The sequence below is a fragment of the Corapipo altera genome, unplaced genomic scaffold, assembly GCF_003945725.1.
Source record: "Corapipo altera isolate COAL_440 unplaced genomic scaffold, ASM394572v1 45, whole genome shotgun sequence".
NCBI lineage: Eukaryota > Metazoa > Chordata > Aves > Passeriformes > Pipridae > Corapipo > Corapipo altera.
The window spans coordinates 11,417,089-11,436,192 of record NW_020884877.1 but is presented as its reverse complement, the minus strand read 5'-3'; the positions used below and the strand labels follow the sequence as shown (position 1 = coordinate 11,436,192).

At 35.5% G+C, this 19,104-nt stretch overlaps 1 protein-coding gene across 6 annotated transcripts in view; it reads left to right on the top strand.

Moving 5' to 3' along the window:
- The window catches only part of OSBPL6 (oxysterol binding protein like 6), an 89,528-nt gene extending 74,774 nt beyond the window's left edge, over positions 1 to 14,754 (top strand). For all 6 annotated transcript variants that reach the window (XM_027636873.1, XM_027636878.1, XM_027636877.1 and 3 more), the window contains 14 exons: positions 242 to 407; positions 1,364 to 1,494; positions 3,517 to 3,624; positions 5,852 to 5,989; positions 6,891 to 6,978; positions 7,176 to 7,429; positions 7,808 to 7,945; positions 8,291 to 8,354; positions 8,954 to 9,032; positions 10,080 to 10,224; positions 11,335 to 11,479; positions 12,525 to 12,651; positions 13,191 to 13,313; positions 14,266 to 14,754. In XM_027636873.1, coding sequence (XP_027492674.1) covers positions 242 to 407; positions 1,364 to 1,494; positions 3,517 to 3,624; positions 5,852 to 5,989; positions 6,891 to 6,978; positions 7,176 to 7,429; positions 7,808 to 7,945; positions 8,291 to 8,354; positions 8,954 to 9,032; positions 10,080 to 10,224; positions 11,335 to 11,479; positions 12,525 to 12,651; positions 13,191 to 13,313; positions 14,266 to 14,374 — 1,815 coding nt within the window. In that variant the 3' untranslated portion in view covers positions 14,375 to 14,754. The remainder of the gene's footprint in view (positions 1 to 241; positions 408 to 1,363; positions 1,495 to 3,516; positions 3,625 to 5,851; positions 5,990 to 6,890; positions 6,979 to 7,175; positions 7,430 to 7,807; positions 7,946 to 8,290; positions 8,355 to 8,953; positions 9,033 to 10,079; positions 10,225 to 11,334; positions 11,480 to 12,524; positions 12,652 to 13,190; positions 13,314 to 14,265) is intronic.
- Positions 14,755 to 19,104: the final 4,350 nt, after the last annotated feature.

Below are 19,104 nucleotides of genomic sequence, written 5' to 3'. Positions count from 1 at the left end.
TCCATCCTTAGCTGTTAGCTTTGTATTTAGGTCACCTTTTGTCTGTTACAGTGAAAAACTTCAAGAGAATTCTACATCAACTGTGTTGAGATTTAAGAGAGTAAGAAGTTACATGTTCACTCTCACCATGTTCTTCACATTTTGAACTAAGTCTTTTCAGAAGAAATTTATGTTTTGCTTCAACAGAGTCAAAAGTTTGGTTATACCTTATACAATATTTCTTCACTGTTTCTTGTTGTAGGTCCCTTTCAGTGCTACAATGTCACCCATTCGATTGCATTCATCCAATCCCAACCTTTGTGCAGACATTGAGTTTCAGGCTCCCCCAAGCCATGTAACAGACCCTCTGGAGTGCTCTGCTGAGTACATGAAGCTTCAAGAAGAATTCTGCTTGATGGCACAAAAAGGTAACTGGAAATGTCAAGCCTTTCCTGTAATGTGCTTCTCTGTTGTTTCTTTATTACCTTCACTTAGTTATGACCAGGGCATTCATCTGCATTAAATGATAATGTGTAAGAATTTTTAGCTGGTCAGATGGCTTACATAAAGGCAATGTGTTATATTTTCCATGAATATCAAAAATATAGAGATAGGTAAACTCTCTGTTTGATGTGAGATTGTTTTACAGGTCTTCTGAACTACTTTTTGCATCCTGTAAATATGTGACTGAACTTGCAACCATTTTCTTTCTCAATAAAATGTTTTCTTTCTCCCCAAAGATCAATCAGAATGTCACTGCTACACATAATGTTGTGCAATTCATTTTTGTGCAATATTTTCTATGTCAGTGGAAACAATGGAAAATGTAAGGGAATGTACTTTAGAAATTCCCTTTTATTGTCAGTAAATGAATGCTCCTACAAACTGAAAAATACTATTTTTAAAAGGGTTTGTTATCAGTTTGCTATCTGTTATATAACAAGCACAGAAAAAATGTGAGACTGACATCTTAAAAAAGTTTAAAAGCTGTTTAAAGACCAAGTATTCCTCTTAATTAGTGCAATATTAAGTCTTAGCAGAACTGATTTTTCTGTTTTTCTAAAACATACAAATAAAAAACAGAAAGAAAAGAACACACATTGGAAACAGTTTTACCAAACATGCACCTTTCCATATGTTCAGTACCAAGAATATTCCCAGGTGACTTATGTGTGAACATACAGTATGCACATTACAATCACAAGCTGTAAGTGTTTGTACTTAATTTGGCATGGAATACTTGAAGTTCAGATCCTTGTTTCAAGTGTCCATAATTGTGGTATGGAAGTCTCACTCGCTGTCTTTATTGCTGAAATATTGTAATAGATGTCAATGTGATTTCTGTAGCCAAGGAAACACTTGTTTTATTTTTCTTTTTGCTTAGTGCATTCTCTTTTGAAGTCTGCCTTTAACAGCATAGCTATAGAGAAGGAGAAGCTTAAGCAGATTGTTTCAGAGCAGGATCTTACAGGCCACAATGCTCAAATAGCACACCTCAGACAGTCCCTCTCTCAGGTATGTTCTTAATTTCATTTTGAGCACATCTAGCTTGCCAGATGCACTATTTCTTCTGTATTTTAGCCATTTCCTGAGGTAAAAGGAGCCAAGAAAAAGCCAAGTTCTTGACTAGAACTATGATGTGTTCTGTTATGACATTGCTCTAACCTCAGTGCATGTGGAGGGAGGTAAAGGATATAATTTGTTTGTGTAAGCATGTATCTGTTATGGTTTTCCAAAGTAAAGAAAAAGCACCAAATCTTTTTGTACAAATGCTAGATATCTTTCCTGGAGCTATTTCCAGCTCAGCCAAGGAGATATTCTTGTTTTCATAATTAAGTTTTAAATTTTGACTGTATGTTGTCAGATTTGTTTTATATGTCTGTGTCTCTAACTGCACAAGGAATCTTGGGTTACAAGATAATCATGGGTAAATTGGATTTCCAGATACACGCCTCTTACTGTCCAGCATCTCTCCCACTTAAGCTAAAGGAAAAATTACAATTTGCTTTAGTGGGGGAGGAGTAAAGCAACAATAAGTCCTCACGTTACAAAATAGCTCAAATTTTTTAATTCATTGTCAATGAAGCATAAAAGCTTTTGCTGGATCTGTATGGAGGACTGCATCTGCAAGAATATGAGCAGAGGTTTAAAGACAAACTTTTTTATAGATATAGATACAGATGCATATCATATTATGCAGATTGATTACTGTGTGTTGTAATAAAAAAAGGTTAAGAGGTAAGGATAACCATTTCTGGTAATTAAACTAGGACCTGTGGGGATTTATTAGCAACTTATATTAAAAAAAAGGAAACAGGTTTTCTTCTACATCCTGGCCTGCAGTGTGAGTTTAGAAGTCACTGTCACACATTAGTTCATAGTGTTAATGGAGAATAAATGGAAAATTGACTGTGACTCGGATTGTCCAGTCTCATGACCAGGTTTGAGCAGTTTAAGAAGCTACTACCAGGCTGCTGTTAAGTCATCACCTTCCCTTCCTGGTAGATGGCAACTTTAAGCATGCCCAGACTGTTTCAGAACAAAGCAAAATTGGGTAAAAACTGTTTAGTGACAGTTTAAATTTACCTATTTTATTTTGGTCCTGCTTTGTCTCAGTACATTCGTGCAGTTTCTTCCTGAGTCTGCACTATGGGGAGACAGAACAAGAATCTTACTTCATCATAAAGTCTTTGCCTACTAAAACAACCTGTCTTTCTGTTGTTCTTTTCTATGGTCCTCAGTGCTGAGAGTATATTAAGGTTAAGCCAGTTCATGTTCTAGATATGTAGCATATTTTACTTTTTCTGGATTTCAGAATCTTGTGTGTGAATCTTTCCAAATAACAGATAATATGTAAATGTGCACCCAAATTTATAATCTAGGTCGGACTTTAAAATAGGAGAAAAATCAGCAGATAGCAGATATCAGCCTAATTCTTTTGGTATTTGTAACACTGTAATGGATCAGTAGTTTGAAATAAGTACTCAAAAACAAATCTGTAAGATTGATCTGGACAGGCAGACCATGATACTAGCAGTTGTGTTGATTTTACCAGGAATGAAGCAACTTCTGTTTTCAGGCTCTAAGTGCTGACAACCTTGATTTGGAAGGGGCTGTACAGTTGTAAGCCCAGAATTGCCTCTTTGGGTGTTTTGTGGGTAGTTCCTATTTGTTGTTCTGCAGTTTCACTCTTTCTTGCTGTATTCACTCCCCATTTCCATAATGTACATAACCCACCAGTACACCTGCCAAAGAGCTATCTAAAGAATTAAGGTAGAATGTCAGTGTTACACTGTGGGAGAACATCTGTTCCCCCTGTTTCCTGAAAATCACTGAAGGCAAAATAACCAAAGATTAAATAGTGTTAGAGAGGATCTCAAAATAGGTATCTCTCTATAAGTGGAAGAAAGGAGGTTCTGTGATTCTTAGGAAATTGCGGGGAAGAAGATTTTTTTTCTTTTTTTTTTTCCTTTTTTTTTTTTTGTCTTTAATGCTTACATTTTAATTTTAAATGAAATGTGCAATTTTTATTTTAAGGCTCTCAACCAGAATGCTGAACTAAGGAGTCGCTTGAACAGAATACATTCAGAATCTGTTATTTGTGATCAGGTTGTCAGTGTAAATATTATCCCTAGTCCTGATGAGGTAAGACTTTGGCCTTTAATGGATTTAGAGTACAGACAAACCTTGCTAATTCTCACTGATAGCTTAAACACACCTGACAAATAATAGAGTTTTTCAGATTGGCAAGTTCATTCGTAGAAGAAATCAGGTTATATTTCCTTACATAAAATAAAACTTCTGTCTTTTGTTTTGCATATGTCAGACCTTATGAAAGAACTCAGCTTGATCTCTTTAGAGGAAGAGAGAAGGACTCCAGTTTTGGAATATTAATTGTTGGCTGTGGGAATTAGTGAGGTTTTACTGTAATTGAATGTAACACACAGTACCTAACCAATTCTGTATATCAGTTTCTTGCCAAATCAATAGAACAGTTTAGTATTTAAAGGCCTTATTTTGCAATTCCTTAAAGGATCTGACATTTCGTAAGTATCTTGAGTGGTACTGCTAAAGTCAAAAGGTTCAGTCTATGAACCAAGCACTACACTAATATGCTTGCAACATCTAGTCTTTCTTGTTTTGCTCAACAGATTAGCGAACATTTGTATTAATAACAGTGAGCTTCCCTCATGACAAATCTGAATTTATGAGCTGTAATATATTACAATTAATATGGTTACTTTGACAACCATTCTGCTTGATTTTACCAAAATGGTTTTGATTTGTCATTTCTACTATTTTTTTCTATGCATATGCCATTTCAATTAACATACTCTTGTCTCCTAGTTATTTCTTCCAACAAGAAAGAAAGGTTAAAATATGTTTCAAATTACTTTTGTTAATTTGCGTTTTGAAAGCGTGCAAACAATTTTTCCAAGAAACCAGCATGCTGGAGACAGGCAACAGAAGACAAAAGTGAAGTGGTGCCACAGCACAGCAATCTGAAGTGAAGTTCTAGGCAATGGCCATCTCCTCTGTTTTGTATTTTTTGTTGGTTAGCTGTTTCTTTTTCAGATGTACATTGTTATCTTGGTAGAAATGTGCCTGACTGAAGGAGCTTTTCAAAGAGGTTTCCAGATCTCTCATTCAGTTCTTCTATTGATTGTTTTGTATATGTATAATCTTGCAGTGTGTAGATAATTCCCGTATAAGCATCTTTTTCAGGTAGAGGCATGTGTATTTTTCCAAGTCCCTCTAGCTTATACAAAACTTCAAAATTTTAATCACTTCCTGTAAAGATTACAATGAAATTACTTCTATTTTCATTGTAATTCATCCAGCATCACAAACTATCTACGAGCTTATAAATCTCAATGAAAAAGAAATGGGTTTTGACCTCTTGGTTTGTTTATGGGAGTTTTTGTGATTTTTTTTCTTAGTGCATTTTGAGGTAACTGTATGGAATAATGCTACCGGATTAAGATGTCAACAAAACCACATGCAGGACATCTGGAATAAGATTAATGGGGATTGAGTTGCAATCTGAAGAGTTAACTGTGTTTAGAAGGGCTTCAGTAGTTTCATCTGTATTATCTCCCAGAAGCAACATGCTGTATAAATTAAGGGATTAAGTCAGAAGCCTGTTTCCCTCCACAGCAGCAGATCCTTTCGTAAAATGGTACAGGGAGGGAATCTTAATTTTCCGTAATGCGACAGCCAAAGAGAGTTTGTTCCCTTTAGTAGTATTGAGTCAGTGTTAATGGCATAATTCAGATGAGATTTGGAGTACAAACATGAAATAAATATATACATATTTATTTAAATATATACATATATATACATATATATACATATACAAATATATATTATACCCATCCTCCTAAATATTCAGACATTACAAACATTGTTACTAAACTGATTCACCAGGTCATTTATTTGGAAAGTAACTTATAACTCCCTGACCTTATAAAAATTTATATTCAAATTTTAGTTGTATCCCAGTGATGTAATTTGTTATAACCAGGTGTCCTTTCATCTGAATTTCATGTTTGAACTTGTCTGACACAATACAGCTATTGTCCACAAAATCATTCCTTTCAATAGAGAATTAAATCTGCAACTTCATACTACTAAAACTTAGCAGTAGATGCTGAGCAGGTCTCAAATGAGGACATGTATCTCTCTGTTTAAAATGCGCTTAATTTTGTAATTCTCAGTCTCATCTGTTAGGTACACACACAGTACTACTAAAATGCTGTCTTTACTCTCTGTGCTTATATTTGGCATAAAAAAATTAGGTGATTTACACCTTCTATGCATATTTCTTGTATATTAGAAATAATAATTTTACTTTTCTGTGCTTTATTTACAGACAGGTGAACAAATTCATGTCAGTTTGCCACTGTCTCAGCAAGTTTCTAATGAAAGCAGGCTCTCTATGTCTGAATCTGTTTCAGAGTTCTTTGATGCACAGGAAGTGCTTTTATCTGCCAGCTCCTCAGAAAACGAGGTAGGCTATGACACCACGCTGCAGCTTTGCTGTTGGACAGATTTAGGTACTGCTACCACTACCGAATTACTTTTTTTTTATATAATGCTACTTAGAAGACATAGATAAATAAACATGAGACTACCATGTGACGAGGTGCAGATGTTCCCTGAAGTGTAAAACTGAGTTGAAAGTTATTTGTGTCAGTAGCTTATGTTCAGTGCATGTCCTTTCTAGTTCCACATAAGGATGACATAGACAGGAACAGTTATGTCTGACTATGCAGTCAACTAAATTTAGATTCTAAAATATTCTTAAAAAAACCCCCAAACAACAGTCTTCTACTATACACATAAAGTTAATCTCTATAATGAGAGAAATAGACAAAAAAGTAGTATTTCTGGAAAAAATTATTGTTTAAAACAATTCTTAAAACCAGTCCTAACACCAGTGTGATTCTTGTTTTGCAAAATGATAGGTTGATAGTGATTCTTGTTTTGCAAAATTATAGGTTGATATTGATATAAGTTTTTTCTGAAACAGAAGCTGCGTTTTATCATTTGCTTCTTTATAAAGAGCACAAATCGGACTCTCTCATCTCACCTTCCATCCCTATCACATTATGTTGTCAATTTTTTGTTCATCTCTGATCTCACTTGAAGCCACCTTTTGCAAATTTAATGTCTGGTTTTGGCTTCATAGTAAGAAATTCAGAAACATGAGGAAAATGTAGCATTTTTTTTGACACCTTTAGTGCATCAGCAGTATGGGCTGATTGAAACATCCAACTGATTTAGTTAAAAGCTCTAATTGAGTAAATATTATTTCTTTGAATATTTGTGTTTCAGTTTACTATTTTTGTCTAATTTGGCAGTATATTTTATATGCATTTGAGTTAATTGATATTTTATTTATGTTTTAGGCTTCTGATGATGAATCTTATATCAGTGATGTGAGCGACAATATATCTGAGGACAACACCAGTGTTGCAGACAACATTTCTCGGCAAAGTATACTGTGTTTCAAACTTTGGAAAATTACATTTGCTATGTTCATGTACCAGAATTACTGCATGTCTGTACAAGACCAACTCAGCTGAAAACAGTGAAGTTGGGCTTGCTTGTTCTGGCAATGAATTGGTTCGATGGAGAAGTCTATTTTTCTTAATCTGGTTCTTTCTTATGATAATATTTTTTTCCCTTCCCAGTTCTTAATGGTGAGCTAACGGGAGGCGCATTCAGAAATGGACGGAGAACTTGTCTCCCAGCTCCCAGCCCTGACACCAGTAACATCAATCTGTGGAATATTTTGAGAAATAACATTGGCAAAGATCTTTCCAAAGTATCCATGCCAGTTGAGCTAAATGAACCTCTGAATACCTTGCAACATCTTTGTGAAGAGCTGGAATACAGTGAACTCTTGGACAAGGCTGCTGAAACAGATGACCCTTATGAACGCATGGTAATAAATTTAGTGTAGCACTTCTTCTGTCTGTATTGAAAAGGGAGTTGCTGAGTGGAGGTCCAGGCCAGGTCCTCTTTTGCTCTCTCTGTTTGCAGACAACAGACCTGGTTGAAGGTAGAAAAACAGTGTCATGTGCAAATTGTAGTTTTAAGGGACTGTTGAAAGACCGAATGAGGCCATGAATAAAAAGAAATTATATCAACAAAAGGAATACAGTTTATGCTAGTTTTGGCTGGGATGCATGGCTTCATTCTCAGGCGTGCTTCATTAATCCAGTTTTCAGTCTGGGTAGACTGAGTTGTGTGATACCATATAGTAATGGCATGTACACAAGAATCTCTGCCTATTCTCACGTGCTTGTCTGTATTTTTACAGGTTCTCATAGCTGCTTTTGCAGCGTCAGGCTATGCCTCTACCTACTTTAGAGCAGGAAGCAAGCCATTTAACCCTGTGCTTGGAGAAACTTATGAATGTATTAGAGAAGACAAAGGATTTAGATTTTTCTCAGAGCAGGTAAAACTTTTTTCTAGGTAGAAACTCCCATTTAGATTTATATTTTGGTTTCTTCATTTTTATAGAACAATATAATTTTTTATTTCTAGTTAGAATGGTTTGCTTTCTTAGTAGTAAATAAATATTGTTAGTATAAGTGAGTTTCATTAAATGCTAGAAGGTATACGTTTTTATAGTAATCGCAAGGAACTGTTTTAAGTACAAACATTTAAGTTGTCTCTGTTTTCCTAGACACATAGGCTACTGAAGAGTGGGGGCTATTTAGTATTTTCGTATTTCAATAACAATTGTACTGTCTTAGGAATGAAAATGAAATGCTTTTAACTCAGCCAAACTGTTTTCCAGGTTAGCCACCATCCTCCAATTTCGGCCTGTCACTGTGAATCGAAGAACTTTGTGTTTTGGCAAGGTATACTTTTTTAATTTAAAAGCATAACTCCTTTTTCATTGTCAAGTAAAAACATTGTCTGTACAAGCTGAGATTTGCGTTTGGAACTTACTCAAAATTTTTCTGCTTATTTTTTAAGTAACATATTATAAACTGATGCTCTGATTTCACTCCAAATTCTCATTCTTAAGAGTGAGCAGATGTGTTACAACTTTCCTTGTCATTTGCAGTCTGTTTTTACTTTTCTGTTTAAAAGCTTTTTACCAAGAAAGTTACTATTTCTTACAAATGCAAGCAATTCTTTTTACACATTTGAACAAATAACTTTTTTTCCTTGTACCTATTGACATATGCCTTTAATTTATATTGAATGTCTTCATGAGGGATTTGACAATAATGTAGCACAGACATGATTCCTAGAAGAAAATTAAACTTATCTTTAGTTTTTCTGACCTAATGTAATTTTCTAGTATTTTTTTTTCTTTTGTATTATCATGGCAAATTGATACTATCTACTGTCCTATTTTGAACCGGGTGGTCTAGCACAGATCAGATCATCTCTCATGTCACACTGATCACTGCAAGGGGGAGACTTTTAAATCTTTCACTATTATACTCAGATATCAGATGGAAAAACAAATTCTGGGGGAAATCAATGGAAATTCTGCCAGTTGGAACCTTGAATGTGACTCTTCCAAAGTAAGCTACTGTCCTCTCCTTTTGTTTTCAGTTTTTGCTGGAATCTAATCTGTACTGCCTTGTGAATATGGGGGAAAAGGTATACAGACATCCCATGAATTGTACTGGTGAGGGTTAGTGCCTGGCTTACATGTCTCCTTAGTGTTCAGGTGGGGTTACTGAAGCATTTTTGAGCCTGAAGATCCATTTCATTTTTTGTAGGAAAAATATGCAAACTCTCTACAGAGCAATGGAGAGAGTGGGATAGAAATGTTTCAGGAGAGAGAACCCATGTTTTATATGTGCAGTAGTGAACAAGGCTGCCGTATAGGACTGTCAGCAGCTAGCACTGTCCTAAAGCTCTCAGTGTTGCTAAGTGTTCCGTCAGAACAACCGCTAGTGACCATATAAGTCCTTTTTTCAAAATGTAGATAAACTAAAGCATGTTCTTCGGATGTTGGCAGAGTAGTGAGAAGTAGTAGTTTCACCGCAGGTAAGACTCTGAAGCTCTGATGGAGAATGTGCTTTGCACGATATAATACCCTCATTTTATTCTTGTTTGACATTAGAGATCCTCTGGCTCTGGATAGTTGTTACAGAGGGAAAGGGATGATGCACCAGTGTGCTCCTGGCTTCCTTCCTTTCCTTGATCTTCTTTTCATATTTGTTTTGTTCTGTTTGTGATTTATTTATATTGTCAGCTTATAACCTCAGTTCAGCCATATGTTGGTCTGTGAGACACCATCCTGCCCCTAGAGGAATTGTGGCCAAAGCACTTTACTGTGAGGACAGTGAATATTCCATGCAGGGCTTCAGTGGTTCATAATGTCTTGATCTGTGGTTCATAGCACCACTTCATTCTGCAGTTCTCTGCACAGGAGCTTAGGTGAGCTTCTCTAAGGAGGATTAATAATGTACCCAGAAGCAGTACTTCATTATTGTAAGCTATGCAGACATTTATGAGCAATATGATCTTGTATTTACAATAATGGAGCAATGTTTTACTTTTTTTGTCAGTAAAGATCATGATTAATAGATGTTACCAACTAGTTTTTAATCTGTTCTTAGGTACGGAGACTACTACGTCTGGAACAAAGTCACTACTTGCATACATAATATTCTTAGTGGAAGGAGATGGATAGAGCACTATGGAGAGATAACTATCAGAAACACAAAAAGCAGTATTTGTATCTGTAAACTCACATTTGTCAAGGTAACATATGGATCCTAATACATATCCTGTATTTATATAATTACATAATTTAAGCATACCTCAGTTCTTGATTTCTTCAGTATTCCTGAAATCCACATTCCACATTTTATCTTATCAGTTTTCATAAATATGTAAATTGTCAAATGAAAATGCCATGTCAAATGGTATGATTCTGTTCCACTGAATGTTTGATATGATTGTGTTCCGTTGCTGTATAGTTGTGTGCTATACTGTTCCTGGGTTCAGCTTAAAAATCAAATGTCAATTTTTTTTATATTACCACAATGAAAACACGAAGTCACTGTGTGCTACTGTGCTATTTTACTTCTGCCTTTACTAGAATTTGTTGGTCAATATTTTATCTCTTTAGATTAAATAATGCTGCTTTGGTTCATAGCATTTTAATATCGAGACAACGACCATATATAAAAATAGAACTCTGTATAGCTGTGTTATCATTACTATCAATTATTTCCCCTAAAAATAAGTCTGTCTTCATATTGCAACAAAAGACATCTCTACCATCGCAGTGTTAGCAATGGAGTGTTGCCATAAATCTGAAATCTGTGTTTTGATTGATGTTCTGAGAACGGGCAACTGGCTCTTAGATGAAGGTGTAAGAAATAAATGTGTCTAAGAAAAGCAAAACAGAGAAGAGAAATAGAAAGAAACAAATAACAAATAATACTGGCTGAATGTCTTCCTTGCTGCAAGCAGTAGTGCGTGGCACCCATCAGAGGATTTCCTTACAGGTACGGGTATTTCTTCATATAGGAAGAGGAGAGTTAGCCGGCTCTGACTGGCAAAGTGTCATTTTCGCAGAATTGTGTGGGATTTGGGTTAGTGAATGACAATGTAGTTCCCAGATGTGCAGATAATTTAAATCCTTTTATGCCCAAACCACGTATAAAATTATTCAAGGTTTCTCATATATTAAATCAATTAATATTCAGATCATCTGACTTTCGAATTTTGGTAGTCTTGGTTCCCAGTTCTGATACAAAATTTGGACAGTGGGTGCCACGTAGCAAGATTCATGCAGTATGTGTATTGGTACAATGGGTAGAGTGAAAAAGAGCATGAACTAGTAATTTTTGCTTAAACTTGCAGGTGAACTACTGGAATTCAAATGTAAATGAAGTCCAGGGTGTTGTGATAGATCAAGAAGGGAAAGTGGTTCATCGTCTCTTTGGAAAGTGGCATGAAGGCCTTTACTGTGGAGTTGCACCTTCAGCCAAATGCATATGGAGGCCAGGTAGGAAGCTCATAAGAAACTCCAGCAGGTGTTGTGAGATAAACGTAGACTATGTAAAGCTGTTTTAGCCTTCACTTTAAGTACACAAAATACTGCTAGAAAAATTAAAATTCCTGGCTAGACAAATAAACAAGAACTTACATGACTTTAAAATAATGATAAATGAAAGTGTTCTTACAGGGCATAATCTTCTACATCACAGTCTGACTCCAGGTCAGACTGGATTCTTAGGGTCAACATAAGAATAAACTTAAGAAAAAAAATGGGTGTCTGGGCTGGCCAGTCTGCCTTCTCACAGAGAGTGAGGTAACTCACTTGGATTCAACAAATACGAGTTTGAGTTTGTTGTCTTTATTAGTTTTATTAGCTTAAAGAATTGGTCATCAGAGATGGTAAGCACCTATGATTTTAAGATCTAATTTCAGCTTCCTTACTGCTTGCTTAGAGGCACTGAGGTTGAATGAATCATCCTTTGCATCTGTATCTTTTGTACATGCATGTATCTTTCATACATGCATTATCCAGGAATTGTCACTATTCTTAGTATTTTGAATCCTGCGCTGTATCTATAGTATTTTGAGCCCTGTTTTGCACCCTGCTCTCTGCAATGTCTACTCTGACTGCTGATAGTGCAGTAAGGTGTTGGACAGTGGAATCAGTCTGTGAGTGAGCAGTAAGTTCCAAAATTAACTCTAAAGATCAGTTAAGGTCAGGTTTTAGACAGATATTTGTTAAGCCCACTTTCTGGGGAACAGCAAATTATTTTTAACTTGAAAATCTTGAAAACATTAATTTTTATTTTAAGAGAAGTGAAGATCATAAAATTTTTAGTCTATTAGCATGTAATTACAACCTCTGCAGATAAGCAGTTGAAATTAATATTTGGTGAATTTTGTTCCACTTAGTTTTGATGCTTTTTAATTGTAATAATTGTAATAGTAAAATATATTATTTTTTTCTGTTAAAATTTAATAAATAAAGGAATCTCTTGCATATTTAGAGTAATAGCTTGAAAAGCTTTTTTCTTTCTCTTATATGCATACAGGCTCGATGCCAACCAATTATGAACGTTATTATGGCTTCACAAGGTTTGCTATTGAGCTAAATGAATTAGATCCTTTATTGAAAGATCTTCTTCCTGCAACAGACGCCCGCTTCAGGCCAGATCAAAGGCAAGAATGCTTATTTATACACTTAATATTTGGTGGGCTTAAGGCTGGGTTTGACTGAGTCTTGAATTTTGTCTGTGTCTTCACTGCAGTCTGAATTAAGCTTTGGAGAATTCTGCTAGTAGAGAAGACAGTATTGCAATCAAATTTCTGCTTTACCCAGTTGAGTTAAAGTAGAAAGCTTCTTCAGTGGTAAAGCTATAGTGCAATCTTGGGGCAGATTTCTCCTAACAAGCTGAAAGACAGGCTCTGAATGTCATGCCCTCCTGCTATGAATGGAAGCAACACTAATTCCCTCCAAATTCTCAGTTCATAGTACTTTAGCATTTGTGATATGCTAAAGTTACTGAAGAAAGTGTATGCCTTAGGCTATAGGTCAGGCACATGTAGCTGGGAAGTCACATCTCAGACTAGATCTGAAAGTAGGTACAACACAGACAGCAGACTTGGCTTCTGCTTGCCTTTTGTGATGATTGGTGCTAAAAAAATCCCTTGTAGTCAATGCTGAATGATTGTTATAGGGCCTGCTGTTATTCCTACAGGCTTCTGGAGGAAGGAAATATAGAAGCAGCAGCATCTGAGAAACAAAGAATAGAGGAACTTCAGAGAGCTCGGAGGCGGTACATGGAAGAAAATGGCATCGAATATGTACCCAAATTTTTTAAGTGAGTCTATATACTTGAGTGATAAGTCTGTTTTCTATAGTGTAACTGGACAAAGTACTACAAAAGTTACCACCAACCTAGTCTGTTAATCATGAAAGCTCGGAAAGTTGCAGTTTCAAGAAACATAATTAGATACCTGATCTCTGCGTGAAGCATTTTTTACATAGTTTAAAGCTTCGTAATGGAAAGATCACTTTCTCACAATGGACAACAGCTATACAAGCCAAATGAACCCCTTGGCCAATGTTTTTGAACTTTGAAGTGGCATAGAAGTATAATATTGAAATCTCAGATTTACCTAGGTTATTTTTTTAAGTCATTGCATAAACCAAGCAATGTGTGGCCTGAACAACAACATAGAACATATATATGTCTAAAAAGTATATATATAAATGTATGTGTATACACTTAAAGTTTATTTATTTTTGAAGGAAGGGCTTTTTTGGCTGTTGGTTTTTCATTAAGCATTCTTCTGAAACAAGGGATAGTCATACCAAATAGCCTGATATTTAGCATGGGGAATCAAAAGTGAAAAGACTGAATGTGCTTGATGCAGTGGTAGTATAATGTGAGCAAAATATAGGGGAGACAAAAAAAATAAATGGTAAAAGGCTTACATCTATTGAGTGATCCCCTGCACATAATCAGAATCTGTAATGGCCAAAGAGATTTTGTATGGCTCTAAGACCTCTTCACACATATCAGACAACAGGTTTGCAATCTGTTTGCAGACTGTTTTCTCTGTCTTCCATTTTTGATATAGATAGAGGTTGATTTTTGTTTTTAAATCCCTGACTGTTCTTGTGTCCTTTAGAAATATAAAATCGTATTTAATATTGGTTAGATCAGAGAGGTGTGAAATTTGATTTTACATTGCATAAGAGTAGAGATCTATGGTCAAAAATTTTTTCCCTCTCTTTCTCCCTCTTTTTTTTTTTTTCCCTTTCTACAGAAAAGTTATCGACGCTAATCAAAGAGAAGCTTGGGTTACCAATGAAACCTACTGGGAACTGCGAAAGGATCCTGGCTTTAGTAAAGTAGACATTCCTGTACTCTGGTAAACTGAGAATGTAGATCTAGTAAACATATCACTCTGAAGAAAAAAAATAACTATGCACAATATGTTTCTTATAGCTAAGCGTGGTTTGTGGGTCTACGGAAAAAACGTATCATACACATTTATATTCATCTTTATAATGGACTTTTGAAAGTGCATTAGACCAGGCCCCTGACCACTTCTGGATCTTTTTAATTTTGCAGCAGCCATTTAAAAAGAAAAAAAAAGGAACAAAAACCTTTTAAAGTTTCATATGCTGAAAATTCAGAACAAAAGAAGCAGATGAGTTATCCAAAGTCACTCAGAAGAGGTGGTAAGCGCAAGACTGCAATCGGTGCTTTAAACAGACATTAAGAGTAATACACTTTAAATTAAAAAAAAAAAGGAAGAAAAAGAGAAAAACATCCATTTTGTTTCAACTATTTTTGTTAAAAACTCTTGAGTCACAACACTGACATTTCTGGCTTCAGGTTAGTCCTTTGATGTGATGTGCTTGGACTGGCCTTTGTCAAAAAGATATGCTTTTCTGGAAGCTGTTCCCATTCATATGCCATTGTTCATGCCTTAACAAAATATGAAGATGTACAGTAAGTAATTTTAAAATATCTATGCTTAGGCTTATGTGAAGGGCAGATTTTTAAAGCATTAGAATTTTATCATAATAAAAATATTGGACGAGCTGCATTATTTAAAATCAAAAGACAACCAAACATCTAAATGTATTTCAGAGGAATGAGATCTACTGTACATGCTTTAGCTTTGGAATGCTGACTGTATAATCAGACTGAAAAGAAACTCCTAGCTGGTTGAATTTGAGACAATTTTGCTAAATTCATATGAATTGCTAGTCAGAAACTTCGTATTCTAAAATGACTGATGCTGAGATGCAGTCATCACTTTAAGCACTGGCTGGACATAGATGTCACAGTTAATCTCATTTTCCCATAACTGTTTATACAATTAGAAATCCCTGAAGCTTTGCAACAGCGTTAAAAGCACAGAAGGATTTCATGGGAAGGTCTCTGGCTTCTCTCCAGAAGCTGGATAGTACTGTAAATGCAACTGTTTTCTGCTACACACACTGTTTACTTTCCTGGCTCTGTTTTTTCCCCATCCACTTTTCTTATCTAAATTTATATTTGAGCGTATGGCAGAGGCTTCCAAGTGTTGTAGCTAACAACTACTACTTGTTTTGCCAAAATAGCTTTTGTGCAAAATTATACTTTACATTCTTCCATAAAGTGGTTCTATATTTTTTGATTAAGAACCAAGTCTCTTACATGTTGCTAAGATTCAGTTGATACAAGTGGGAGAAGGCTTGGCACTTTCTATTTGAAAATCTCTGAATGTTAAAAGTAGGAGGGCAGATTTTAATAGATGGAAAAAAGTAATTTATTGGATAAAAACTACGTTCCATATAGTATGATGTAGTCTTCCATTTATACATGTATTATATATCCTGCCATCGATGATAGGTTAGATTTCATGCATATACAGTGTCTTTCTTTCTGCCCATACACAGCATACCTAGTGCACACAGATTTTTCTATTTAAGATTGATTCCAGTACTGAGACCTAAAATAAAATTACTAGATAAGTATGTGATCCTGCCAGCAGAGCTGCTTGATCACCGTGGATCACCACACATGCCCAGCTCTCAGCATGCTTCTTCATTTTGCAAGGTCAGCTCCCTATAGAACTCAGATTACTTTGGTTGTTTAATTTAGTTCTCCCTGTTGATTATATGACAAAATAACTAGCAGGGCAACTAGCTACTGATCAGTTCCAATTTCTTCATGCAGTTCTGTTAACAGAAAGAATTATGAAAACCTAAAGAAAATATTGAGTAGGCTTTTTTTCAGAATTGTGAATGCTGATGAATTGTATATCAATATTTGGTATAAAAAAAGCTATGTGTAGATGAATAGGACTTCTTCCAAAAAAAATTTTAAATTATTCAAAGAATGCTGTCTTTTTTTTGCTAGTTGAACCTAGTCTGATTTATTCATTTTTTTTATTTCTGCAATTGTTATTATAAGAAAATGAAAATATATCAAAGTTTGATCTTTTAAGTAATATTTGGTTAACTTCATCCTACTTGCTTTAATAACATTACTATGAATCAAATTTCCACATTGTGCCCAAAATAGCAATTAATTATTATGTGTTGCTTTCTTTAAAACCAACTCTATTAAACTCTTGTCCACCTCTTGCTCCAGTCTTTGTGTGCAGTTCACTGTGATAATAGGAAGCATTATGTGTGTATGACTGCAAGTACATTTGAGGGACAGAACTGCATATCCTCAAATTTTTAATTTAAATACAGAAAGAAGGTCATTAGTTTAACAGTGTTCTGGTAGTGCTTTGTGAATGGCATTATTTGCAATGCAAACTGAAACTTGGTGAACAGTGGAGATACTATCACTGAATTATTTTTTACAATTGTTTATTTGACACTCATTGAAAGGAAAATAGTGTTAACATCTTTACAATTTAAAAAATCTGTGGTATGCTAAATCTTTCTATTGAAGACACTTTCTAAGTCTAGTGAATGTTAAATTAGTTTGATTAGTAAGTAGAGAAAACACAAAATGATGCAACACAAAATATTTTCAGTCTTTATCAGAAGTTGAAAAGTGCTACTGGATGTACTGTAAAGCAGTTTCTATAGTGCAGAATTCTCTGGATTCTGTGCGAAGTCTGTTATTAAATTTTTTTCTCTAATGTTGATGGACATCATGGCATATTTTGGGCTGTTTCTAAAGCCAGTGGGTTTGGGGGCTTCTATCCAAATTACAATTTTTAGTCAACCTGTGAAATTTCACAGCACTGAGTCACAGGGGATAGCGTTCTTTTCACATCCCCTGCCCATCTAGTGCAGAATGGAGTATCTAATGTTGGAAAGAGAGTGCACCACTGGTTGTTTTGCAGCCTGGCACCTATTGTAAGTACCGGCTCTTTTTGGCAGGGCTTCTGCTCAGGCATCCCTTCCCAGCATGTGTGATTTTCCAGGAGCAGATCTTTCCACTTCCATTGAACCTCATGAAGTGTTTTCTGGCCCAGTCCTCAAGTTGAGCAGCGTCCCTCTGGTTCAGGCTTTGCCATTTGGCATGCCATCTCATCCTCCTGATTTAATGTCATCTGTGAACTAGTTAGCATGTAGCCTTGTGTCCTTGTCTGGGTCACTAGTGAGATGTTGATTGACAGGGGCCACAAAATTGATCCCTGCAGGGCCATCCTCATTGCTGGCTGCCAGCAGGGCGTAAAACATTGATAAGTGCCCTTCAAGCCTGGCCTTTTAGACAGTTTTCAGCCCACATCTCTTCATTTGTCCAGGCAGTATTTCCTTTTGGAAGGCATGAAAAATACTATCCAACTCAGTAGATTTAATTGCTATAGGTTTGGTAGGTGATGAAAATCTGTATAATCATTTGGCATTTAAAACCTTTAAGCAATTTAAGACATACTAACTTTCACTTCAAAAACATATCCTTTACTTTTTTCCCTGTGTTTTCTCAAAACACTTATTTCTGTACAAAATACACTACTTTCATGCTTTTATTTCATAATAATGAGTTGTACTTTCAATTAATATTTTAAAAGTATACCCTAATTTCCTCCCTGTTCTGGAACTGTGGATGTGATTGGTAATAAGAACTATTTTCATTGAATGTAGTGTCTTACAAAGACTTAAATAGCTTCATTCTTATTTTAGATCAGTATTAACAAGGTGGTAGATTTTTCGGCATATTGAAATAGTTATCTCACTGGGAGAGACTATTTGAATATGAGTTGATTTTCATACAGGATCACTGTGATTAAAAAGTCATCTAGATACCCCTTCTAATTTTAGACAGATGTAGGTTGCATGAAATAAACTTTTTTATATTTAGCTTTAAAAGTGCAATTCCCACTATAGTATCTTTTCATCTTACAAATAACACTACCCTTTTTTTTTCTCATTTTGAACTTCTGACTCCGAATGATGTTGTATGGCATCTGTGGGTTTTATTTGAATAGCGCATACCAGGAATATGTCAAGTATTACAGTGCATATACATGGTACAGTTTTGAAAGACATTATCCTTAATTCCCTACTGAGCGCTGTCGGCGTTTTATGGAAGCAAATTACACAAACTTTAGGGCACACTAGGAGCCAGTGCTGGTCCTGCCCTCATGGGCACCTGGTGAGGAGTTTGCATTTGGGCTGTGTCCATGTTCTCTGTTTGCAATCGAGGTCACATAATTTTCTCACCTCTCACCAGTGGAGCCCAGCACAAAGCCAGTCTTGCATTGAGTTTGTCTCAAAAAATCTGAATTTTCAGAAATACCCTAAAGGAAGGGAAGGGAGGTTCACTTGCAATTGCACAATAACCAGGAGGGCTGAATGTACCAATTCTCTTTATTTTGCTAAAGTTGCTTTCACTGGCAAAGCTATTTTAGTATAGGGAATGTTTGTGTGGTCTCTTTATTTTACAGAATTTTAAACATTGTCTGGTGCAACAATAAACAGTAGCTATTTAACATGCCATTGACTGCAGTTGTAATCCGAGGAATTAATACTTTTAGATGTCATTACTAATAATAGAACTGCATAATGGAAGTAAGAGACTTTTTCAGATTAAATCCACCTGGAAGGAAAGTGTATTTTTATTCATATGCTAAAATTACAGTAGGGGTTAAGTTAAAGAGTTTGGTTCACCTGGTAGAATAAGATTAACATTGACAAAATTG